Here is an 11,969-nt window from a genome sequence, read left to right as displayed (position 1 = left end):
TGTCAGGTCTGTAATATCACAGCTGTTGTGGAGATCATATTGACAAATGTAATTTTATTACATAAGCCACAGAAGCCTATGAACTCCTAGGAAAGAAAAGTTTCTTGTTTTCATATATGATACACTGCCGTCAAGAAGAAGAAGAAAAACCCACAGAAAATATATCATCTGATTTTTTTTCATCAATTTATAAAACGGATGTTCTTCATTGTTTCCATGAGTCATCAGCTGACCTTTGAAGCTGCCAGAGAAGTCTGACAGTTTTGTCAGGCAAGCCGGATTTTTTGTTTTATTGTCCTTCATTTTATGTAATTTCAAGGCTATTGCTGAACAATATTTATGTGTGTGGAACCATCTAAGTTCAACCCTCTCCTGCCAAAAAAATTTCAGACAATTTAATCTATGCAGGATTATCACTTCTTGTGGCAAGAAAACCAAAACAAATTGAAAACTGGTGCTTGAAAATTATTAAGAATGAGCAACTTTACCAGTCCTTTCTGTTAACCCTCAATTCTTCCATCCCTCCTGTGATGGGCTTTCATCCCTGGGGTGGTCTGGCAGCTGTGAGAACTGCTGGGCTCCCTCTAACTACTCAGTTGGGTTGGCCCTGCTCACACTGCTTGGGGACCCAGGCCCTGTTATCACCCAACATGACAGCAGATGGCGCCACACAGCCAAAGTGAGCTACCTGCAAGAGCAGCTGCACCCAATCAGAAAATTTCCTAGCTTTCCAGACTCACCTCTCCTCATCCCCCCTGGAGTATAAACCCAAAATTATACCATCTTGCGCTGCACAGGGAACTGTACAGCGCAAGCTCATAAAATTCACCCCCTCCCTCAATGTGGAGAGGACTATGCACCGGCTTTTGCTCCATACATTTCACTGGTGTCGATAAAGCAAAAACAAGCTCATTAACTACAAAAGATAGATTTTAAGTAACTATAAGTGATAGCAAACAGATCAAAGCAGATTACCTAGCAAATAAACAAAAAATGCAAACCAAGCTTAATATACTAAATAGACTGGATATGAATTAGCAGATTCTCATCCTAAGAGATGGTACAATCAGGCTACAGATTCTTAAGAGGCAAGCTGCACTTGCTTATAGTTTGGAATCCCCAGGTGTTCCATTCATAGGCTAAAAATCCCTTTAGCCTGGGTCCAACACTTCCCCCAGTTCTGTCTTTGTTCCTTGGGTGTTTCCAAGAGTCTTTTTGGGCAGGGTGTGAAGAACACGACATGATGTCACTCCCTGCCTTTTATAGCTTTTGCATATGTCAGAAAACCTTTGTTTCAAAGCTTGGTTCCCAGACCAGTCTGTAGAAAAATACTGACATCTCAAGATGCAGTCCAGCATCATGTGGTCTGATCACATGTCCTTGTAAAGTCATAGCAGCCATTATGGGGCAGCTGTATGTAGCGTTCTCAGGAAGGCTCCCCAGATGGGAGATAAGTTTCTCAGATGGCCTATTGTTTTTTCCTAATGGCCCATTACCCAGAATAGGCCCTTCCCCACCCACTATTTAGACTGAAAGCATCTCTAGTGGGCGTTACCCAGGTGTAACTACATTTGACAGAGCTACATAGTCAATATTCATAACTTCCGATACAAAAATGATACATGCACACAAATAGGATAATCATATCCAGCAAATCATAACTTTTGCAATGACACCTCACATGACTTACCTTGCATAAAATACATTACAATTATATCATAATCATATAATAATAATATTACTGTGAAGAATATCGTCACACCTCCCTCTGCTCCCAAGCCAGTTATCCAGCTTCTAAACCTGTTGTTTCATTTAGTTTTGTGTGTTCCAATCCTACCAGTACATAATCTTCTTCTCTAACTTCATGATACTTTCTCCTATTTCTCTTCCTTTGATAGTCTATTCCACCATTTCTAGCACAGAAAACATATTACTATCAAAGAGTTTTGGTGACAACAGCATTTACAGTAACTTTGCTCCAGAACTTTTGTATCTTTCTGGAAGTATTCTCAAGATTTTCTTTGTCAAATTTTATAAGTTTTGGGTCCCCTCATTTGTTTTTTCTTCAAAATTATAACTGACCAGTTCACATGAGTACCATTGGTCCCTCTGTTTTTGAAGAAATGTCAATGGCTCATGTTCTCAAAGTTAAAAAAATATATATCTCCACCAGGTAGGGCACTTATGCATGGGGATCTCATCTTCTAGGCTCAAACTCAGTAAAGTATTTCAGCTTGCTGAAGTGCTTTGCTGAATCAAGGCTCTATTGCATAATTTCTTTGTTTTCAAAATACAGTCGTGACAAGTGTGTTATCAAGTACAAAATAACTCAAGATCACTTCTTTTTTTAAAACAATGTTTTATTAGAATTTTTGTAGTACACATGATACAATATTGTATTTTATTCAGTACAAACACTGTAAGAGACAATTTGTTCACGGAAAGATAGGCAGAGAGAAAGATAAAATTCAACAAGTTATGGGCAATGTATTTGTTTAATTTCAGTGGTTACCTTGAAAATTGTAAACAAGGGGAGCCAAATTCTGCTCTGTTTACCATTGCAAATCTGAGTAACACCACTGCCTTCAGTGGAATTACTCCAGATTTACCACTGTAATTGAGAGCAAAATTTGTACATTATAAGCAAAGGCATTTCAATATTTTTCATATATATATATTTTGTACCTAATATAATCCTCTACTATAGTGAAACTATAAAGAAATAGTAGCTGATTCTGCAAACTCTTATTCTTTTAATTCTTACTCACAGAAGCAAGCCAGTGAAAAAAATACTCTACTCCTATGAGTAATGGTTAGTGCATGGTATTCCAAGCCTTTTCAATCTTAAAACATATTTTGTGGAAGGTTTTAAATAGTTTGGATTTAGGTTGCTCCATCCTGGTTTGAAAATGAAAGATTCAAAGATAATTTTAATTAAATCAGTTTTCCTTGTGAAAAATAATCAGTCTGAAGTTCTCAACGTTACATGAAACAAAGACCAATAGAAGATTACAAGTCAGCTTAAACTTTGTTCAGGGGTTAATTAAACTGCATGGTTAAAAAATCACTCTGAACTTTGTTCATGTCAAACTACTGCTTTATTTATTTTTTTATTTACTTTAGCTAAATGAGCAAAGATGCCAGTAACTCTTCCAGAAGAAAAGCAAATATTTAGAATAAGGGATGTATTCACTGATGTACTATACTATGTCTGCATTTAGAACATTTTAAAAATTGTACATGATGTGTCTTATTTGGCAACAAAGTCAGAGACAAATTAGAACTCAGAAGTGCCTGATTCTGCTACTCGTGGTCTCAAAACACAAGAGACTAGACTAACCCTTTCTTTGGATTTGAGATGAAATCCTGCCTCCGTTGACGTCACCAGGGGTTTTACTACTGACTTCAAAGGGGCCAGAATTTCACCCTTGGTCTCTTGGTTTGAATACCCAGGAACTGTCATGCTCTAATCTTGACCGATACTGAATCTTTTTGTGGCCTTTAGCAAGTCGTCTAATTTATCTGCCTCAGTTTCCCCATCTGTAAAACAGAACTAAAAATACATATCTCTTAGGGGTGTTTTGAGGGACTAGTTCTGAAAGTTGTCGAGAGCACTCAACTCCTACTGGGAGTACATTCAACACCTAGTATGATCAGACACTAATTTCTTACTTTAGTTCATTTATAAAGCATGTTTCAGTATTTTAAAAGTGTGTGTGTAAGAAACAACAGTTGACAGGGCTTTACACTAGCTGGCAAAGACTCTGTCCACCTATGTAATTATGAAACATACAAAAGCACAGGCTGAAACTACTATTAACCTCATTTGAGAATTAGTATATCTGTATATGCTCTTCCTACCTACACACCCCCAAGCAGTTCAGTTTGACCAATAAAATGTTAACCTGTAATCTGTTATTTTCAATGAAAGAGGTGCCTATATTTCAAGTTTTATTTTATATTTGTTAATATTAGAGATTTTTCCTTTTTATTTGTGAATATTTGTTATCTGCATGTGAACAAACACTTTCACAATAGAAAATAAGAAAGGAAAGAAGTGTTAATCTAAATAATTATAGGAACATATGATTTACCATACCTGCCAAATTTGGTATTCCTCATTCAAAAATAACCAATAATTGATGTTTCAGAGAAAAGCAAAATAAAAAAAAACTACATTGCATGTAGCCAATTGTGCATTACTTATGTAATACCTCCTAATCCTGTGCTAAAAATCCTTTTTCTAAAAAAAATTGTAAAGATTATAATTCATTTTCCTTAAAATATAGATTAATAATTCAATGATTGGAGTAATGTCTGTTGAGATGCCCCATCTCCTGGAAGCCTGAATTTCTCTCACTACAAGGGCATGTGCCTGTTGTGTGTTATTTTCTACACGTGTGTGAGATGTACAAATGGGAGAGAGATTATATAAATGAAAGAACATCTGAGTGCTCAACTAAAATAGGATTTACAGTTGAAAAAAACAAAATTAAATTATTTAATTATATAAGACCTTGAAGAGACAGTACTAAAAATCAGTTCTTCAAATTAAAAGCTATTTCTGGACAACAGTGAAGCAATATGTTGACCTGGTCCTTTTTTTTCTTTTTTAATTAAGTTTCTTCTTGTCATTAAACTTTTTGATGCATTGAATCAGAATATTTTAAATTACATTTTAATTCAGTAGAGCTAGAATTTGAACTGCTTAACAAGCAACAGCCAGACAAATACAACAGCTAAGAAAAGATTGCTGCTGCTCTGCAAAAGACATAATCACATTTTCTTTTCAGGAAGTAAAGGTAAGACATGATTCTATCAACAATACCTGTGATATTTACATGACAGGACAGTGTGTGAAGAGATTAATATTGAAGAGACAGAAAATAACTTTAGACCTTTGTTTTGGCAACTCAGCAGTAAAGCAAGATTGGTACTGGAAGAATTGAGTTCTTCATGCCAAAAATGTGGTGCTTTTATGCCATACAAATACAATCAAATTTATCCAAACTAAAACCCCTTCATGAATAAAAATGCACAGAAGGCAAGCTTTGATTTTGAAAGTGGCAGCTGGGCAACCTCCATTCCACTGCATCATTTTTAGCTGAAGGAAAAGCTAAAGGGCCATAGGGTCTGTTTCCCTCCTTGATTTTTGTAGCAGTCAAGATCCATTGGAAAGAACATTGCATAATCGTGAGTCGATCTCAGCCATTTCAGGGGTCCCATACTACTGCATTGGTATTGGCTAGCTTTGTGCCATCCACATGCTCCTAACCCCTCTACAGTATGTTAATTATGTAAAAGGAAACTTGTTGCAATTACAATGTGTGTTGCATCACAACTTACACTGCTCTGAGGTGAGAGAATGCTGCTTCCTAACTTCATATCCTCTGGCTTTACACCACCCAATTAAGCTGCAGAGGGGCTAACAATGAGAACGAAGTATATGTTGGCTGGGGGATGTAACTGAATAGCTACCTCTCTTATCTGCTCAACGGAACTTTCACAATCTGGCTGTCCTATGAACCATGCAGCAGAGGCAGGTCTATAGCCCACATACTGTCTATCGAGCACATAGACCTTGATCACGTACAAGATTTATATCGGGGGTGATATGGCTTGCCTCTTATCAACCTATGTGAATTTGTACAGATAACTGTCATTAACAGTAGGAGAAATTACATGTTTGTTCCTGGACAGGGAAACAGACACCTATTAGCTGTATTAAAAATATTGCTTATTAAAAATACTTCCATGTCCAGAGTGCAAGAAATTAAAATTTAGGTTGGATCCTTTTCTGTATTTTGTTTCACTGCTGGTACAGTGGGTGAAATCCTAGCTCTACTGAAGGCAATTGCTAACCTCCTCTTGACTTCAGTGGGGCCATGATTTCACTCCACATGTACATTTAGAAAGAGATGGTTATAGGAATATTTGCTCAAATCACCTACAATCCCCTGAGGACTCAGTGTTGAAAATGAACAGCAGCATAAGAGCCAGCTGAGTTCTGTCCGGCTGTCTCTCAAAGAGGCACTGTTCAGTGAAGAAGCTGTAAGTGGCTTTGCGAGTGTCCATCTTGTCTCACTGCCACATCTTTGAGGAGACACAGGGAACAAAATGGTGCTGATGAGAATGGATCAACCCCTCGAGACGTGTGATGATTTCATAGTCAGGGAGCACAAGGCTGGTAACGCTAAGGCCCAACATATGCGAGACCACCTCACGGAACTCTGCCAGCTGCAAGAACAAACAAACAAATCAATCATTCAGTACAAGGGGACGGCTGGAAAAACATTTACATACACACACACACACACACACACACACACAGACAAGTAGTACATGTATCAGGGATTAAAAAATTATGTAATTGCTCCTTACAACTTGAAACTTTTGTCATTGTTCTTCTGCATGATTAGAGATTTTAGAGGACTAAATGGCTGGGGTGACTGGAGACTGGATATAGAGTCTTCACCTCTAGGTTTAATAGCGGAAAAAAGTAATCATACAAAGTCTGTTGGGCAGCCTGTGTTTAAAGGCAGGGGTTTTGGGTCCAGTTCCAAGTGGACAAGTGTCCACATGAAAAGTCACCATCAATATTGTTGGCAGTCACAGCAGGAAAATTAGGATAACAGCAGCCATGACACTGCATGAACACGGGTGACACATCTACTGAGTAAAAATGGCCCAGGTCTACGTAGTCGCTTTTCAGATTAGAAGCACACTTTAATAAAAGCTATGAGGCAACATTCAGACATCTTCTCTCCCTGATTAGATTTTCTAACCAAACTAGTTTAGCACTAAGGGAAAGGAGAAGCATTAGCAGATGTGCCTGAACTTGCAGCTTCTAACTTCCCCATATTGCCAGGCCGCAGCCCTCGGCCAGCCTCTCCCAGCTAGTTCCCTTTAAATCACCTTCATCCAGCTCCAGCCGCTGGCAGCAAAAATATTTCAGACAAAGTAGAACTCAAAACAACATCTTTATGATATTGTCCTTTCCACCCAGGCATCTCTGCTTTTACATTCTTCAAATCTTCCTCCACCACTTGCAGGACAAGTCAACCCACCTGTCCTGTCCTGTCTCTCCTATGCCAGAAGAGGCCAGCAGGTAAACCATCCTTCTCCTGCTAAGATCTCTGCATTATGATGGAAGAGCCATAGTATATACTGCCCTCCTTCCCAGAACTTGTCCTGATTGGAGAAGAGAGGATTCTAGTTCCACCCTACACTACTAAGTCATGGTCCCAGACCCTTAAGGAAACAATAATCTGGGTTTTATCCCAGAAACTGAATTTTACCCTTAGACCACTTCCTTTCCCCCCAGCATCTGCCTCTGCTATTTCCTAGGCCCTCATCTGCTCCAGAACTTCTGGAACCTTAAAGGGGTATGTCAACGGTCAGGGCTTGGCTGGACTCAATCCTCACTATTTCTTAAAGGGACAGAACACCCTGTTACGTCACCCATATCTGTCTTTGAACAGTGAGCTAGGTGGTTTTGCTGTTGGGATACTAGAGGAATTTCTGTCATCATGGGCAAATGAGATAGCCCCCCACAACACAACACAATTAAAAGAGAGAGTAAGAGAGAGAAAGCCTTCTCCTCCACAATTTCTAAATGGTTTATTTATTTATTTATTTATTTATTTATTTATTTATATTAGCAGCAGTACACAGAGGTCCCATCCAAGATCAAGGCCCCATTGTAATAGAAAGGGTACAAACACAGAGTAAGCTAGACTCAGGCCCTGGAGAGCTCACAATCTGAACCCCCTTAACTCACTGACAATTAAGCTGTAAAATAGAAATACACTCCCAAAATACCCAGGTTGCCCCTCCTCCCCCGAATGGAATCCAGGATATTAAGGTTATTATAGCATACCTAAACCAAATTCCAATTAAGAAAAAACAAATGCAAAGGCCAGATCCTGACGACTTTAGTCAGGCAAAGTCTCACTACAGTCAGCAACAGCTTGTGTAACTACAAACGAGCGGAAATCAAGTACAGACCTTCAGGATATACAGCTAAGTTCAGAAAAATAAATAAATCAAATCATCATAAAGTACTGAGGGATCTTAAGGATTCAGCCTGGTAATATCTGTCCTAAGTTAGGTCCAAAAGCTGTGAAAGGAAGGTTATAACAACAGGTTAGACAAATGCAGCACTGGAGGGGTCTCACATTTGAAAGCGCTCTTCCCAGTGACTTCAGGGCCGAGCCCGGAGGCTGTAGCTCAGACGCGGCGGTGGAATGCTGCAGCAGCGTGGTGCAGAATTATGGATTTTTTAAAGGGCTCCCTCAAGGTTGGCTCCAACAGGCCGCTAAGCTGGCATCTGTCAACCAGGACCTCAAACATGTTTTTTTAAAAAAATCTGGAGTGCCCATGTAGTCCTCTAGCTCTGGGATCCATGAGCCAGTTGGCCAGAGAGCATCCAGCAAGAGTAGCTCCTCATGTTCCTCCTTTCCTTCCCCCACTAACATCCTCAAAGCGCCTGATCAGATTAAATCCTTCCTGTAGACGAAAACTAGAAGAGGCTCCTCTTGCATCCTACTTTGGCCAAGAGCATACACTCAAGAGCCACATAGGAAACTCTCCTCTCCCATGGGATAAATATGATGCCTCAACAGCACTTCCAGTCCAAGCTGACCAACATGCTCAAGACAGCTTGGTGCATGTTTGTTGTTCTCTGTATCAGCTGAAATCTGTTTTTCATCCTTTCCTTGAGTTGAAGTAACAGCCTTTATTTTTCAAATATTGCCTTCACTTTTCGGCAGGCAATTCCACTGTAATAAGCCAATTAAGGAACATGTGAGTATGCATGGTTTAGCACTGTTAAATGCCAGAATGAAGGGAAGCCACAAACTCTCAAAGTATGTCTACACTGCCATGCAAGCCACAGAATTGCTGACACAGGCCAACCGTAAGTGTTTTATTGTAGCATAAACATACCCTCAGACTACTACTCTGCTTGATTTCAGCTAGTGGAAGATGCATATAAAAGAATATATAGAAATCTCACTATTTCCTTCCTTGTCATGGAGGAAAGTTACTGGCATAAATGGCTACATTTAAGGAACTGTAAACATTTTAGGAATTTAGAGTACTCACATACTTCGTATCTACTCTACCCTTCTGTACACAGTATATCCATCATTTTCTTGGCCATCCTCTTATTCTTCCCCTGCAAACTTCATACTTATATCGTCTCAATCTCCTCCTTACAGCTTATCTGATATCACACACTTTGGTCTCGCTCCTGATGACATCATTTCACATATGTGCCCAAAAGGTCACCCCCTCACTGTCCTCAAATATATCATTATAATGACATTAAGTCTTCTCAAGTGCCTCTCTTTGGTCACCCATGTCTGTGAGCCATACAGAAAAGTTGGATTTACCATGTTTTGTATAGTTGTTCCTTAAATAACCTCAGTAACTGTTTATCATAAATCACTCCCACTTATCTTGCTCCAGACTTCTCCTGCACTCAGCAGCCTTGCTTGCAGTTCTCTGTCAATTTCTCCATTTGCTGCTAACAAATCATGAAGGTACTTACCCAGAAACCTAATTTAGGCACTGGCCCTCAATGTTAATATTCATCTATCTTGGTTCTGTGCAAGTCAACTACATGACTTCAGCCTTTGTTTTACTCATTTTGAGGCCATACTTTGTTAGTTCCCTGTTCCAAGCATTGATTGTCTGGATCAAATCTTCCTATCAGCCATTAGCGCAACATCAAAACAGATCAACTTCATACTACCTATGAAGTCTGTCACAATTATGAATACTAACAGATTAAGTACTGATCCATGGTAGAGCCCAACCTTCACCTTGAAACCCTCTGTTACCCAAAGTCAATCTGCTCTTTATTATCATGGAATCATCATAAAAACCCATAACGATCTGGACAAGATCCTCTGCTATCCCACAGAATCATAGCAGAAGTCACCTAGGTAGTATGTTGAATGCTTCTTCTAAATTGAGGAAAGCCCAAGTGTACTCGATATTTCCCTCCAACTTCTTTACCACTACTTGTTTAGCAATGCACATACCATCTGTTGTTCCTTTTCTAAAACCAAAATTATGCCTTTCTTAAAACGGGTTCCACTATTTGGCAAATGCGGCTATCTATGATTCTCTCCGTTTCATGCAGTGAGAAAAAACTTAAATCCTTGGTACACCTCTACCCCGTTATAACGTGGTCCTCGGAAGACAAAAAAATCTCACTGCGTTATAGGTGAGACTGTGTTATATCAAACTTGCTTTGCCCCCTTCATTCCTTGTTCCCTGTCCACCCCCTCCAGAGACCCCTGTCCCTAATCACCCCCAGGACCCCACCCCCTACCCAACTCCCCTGTCCCGACTGCTCCGACCCCTATCCACCCTCCCCACCTTCTGACAGGCACTCACCGGCAGCAGAGCAACCCAGGCCCAGCCTGTTCCACTCCACCACTTCCCATCTGCGGTGCTCCGCTTCCTGCCATCAGTGAGTGCAGAGAGGTTGGGGAAAGGAGGCCCCCCGTACTCACCTGCGGCGGGAAGCGGAGCACTGCGGCTGGGAGCTGGCGAAGTGGAGCAGGCTGGGGCCGGGCTGCTCCGCTTCCACTGCTGCTGGTGAGTGCGGGAGGGATCCCTTTCCCCAGGAGCCCTCCCCTGAGCGACACGGCTGGGGAAGCAGAGCGGGCTGTTCCCGGCCTTCCACGCCACTCTGGGACTGCGGCATCCCCAAAAGTGCCCTCCCACAGCTCCTGACCCCCAGACCCTGGGGGAGGATCCCCTGACCACCCCTGAGACCCTCTGCCCCTTATTGAACCCCTCGGCCCCAGCCCGGCCCAGCCCCCTTAACACGCTGCTCAGAGCAGCATGTCAGAGCTTTACCGCCTTGTATGCGAACCCGCGTTATATCGGGTGGCGTTATGTCAGGGTAGAGGTGTACTTCGAACAGTCATGTATCTCACCTTTTGTTTGTATATCAGTACCAGTATGGACGTTCTCCATTCTCTTGGCATTTTCTTCTCTTTTAAAACTGAGCACAGGACTCACCTGAGCCAGCATACACCAATCTCTCTCAAGTCTTTGATCATCTCTGCCATGACTTTGTCTAAACCTGTTGCTTTTCTGGATGCAATCTTCAGCAGTGCAGCCTTGACGTTTGCCTCTGACAAGTCAATAGATATTCAGTGTAACTGTAGCTGTGTCGGTCACAGGATATTAGACAGACAAGGTGATGAGGTAATATCTTTGACTGGACCAACTTCAAAAGCTTTTCTCTCTCACCTACAGAAGTTGGTCCAATCAAAGATATTACCTCACCTGCCTTGTCTCAAGTCAATAGATAAACACTAAGAAAATCAGCTTTCCTGCTAATGAATTGTAGCAAGAAAACAGGAAAATTTGTTTTTCGTTCAAGAAAGAGGTGAAAAGAGAGCTGACTGCCCTGCAGAGCAAAATACATTATAATAAGCTGACCAAAGAGCAACACTGCTCTCCTTGCAAAAGTGCTAAACAAGAGACATTGTTAAAATAGTCTGAATAAAAATCAAAGTGACAGGTCAAACAAAAGTAACATAAGGAGCAGTGCAAATACTCCTCTACCTCGATATAACGCTGTCCTTGGGAGCCAAAAAATCTTACCGCGTTATAGGTGAAACCGTGTTATATTGAACTTGCTTTGATCCACTGGAGTGCGCAGCCCAGTCCCGCCGGAGCATTGCTTTACCACATTATATCCAAATTCGTGTTATATCGGGTGGCATTATATTGAGGTAGCTGTGTATATACTGAAATATTTCCTTAATGCTACAGTATGTCTTGCCTGGAGCAGAACTACAAATTTGTGTTCCTAATTTGATGCACTGCTGTATGTGTTTCATGAATATTTATTAAAATTTCGTACTAAAATATTTAGTGACTAGAAAAAAAAATGAAAATTCTGCTTCAACTTTGCAAACCATCATCATCATCATGACAAA

The 11,969-nt window shown here is 40.6% G+C and overlaps 1 protein-coding gene across 1 annotated transcript in view; it reads right to left on the bottom strand.

Annotated features, from left to right (window-relative positions):
• Nucleotides 1-2,399: 2,399 nt before the first annotated feature.
• Nucleotides 2,400-11,969, bottom strand: part of CCDC170 (coiled-coil domain containing 170) — a 97,153-nt gene continuing 87,583 nt past the window's right edge. Inside the window, 2 exon segments of the mRNA XM_030556593.1 lie at nucleotides 2,400-6,102; nucleotides 6,105-6,237. Of these exon segments, the coding sequence (XP_030412453.1) occupies nucleotides 6,038-6,102; nucleotides 6,105-6,237 (198 nt within the window). The 3' untranslated portion in view covers nucleotides 2,400-6,037.

The sequence above is a fragment of the Gopherus evgoodei genome, chromosome 3 (assembly GCF_007399415.2).
Source record: "Gopherus evgoodei ecotype Sinaloan lineage chromosome 3, rGopEvg1_v1.p, whole genome shotgun sequence".
In the NCBI taxonomy this organism is placed as follows: domain Eukaryota; kingdom Metazoa; phylum Chordata; order Testudines; family Testudinidae; genus Gopherus; species Gopherus evgoodei.
This window is presented reverse-complemented; position numbering and strand designations above follow the sequence as displayed.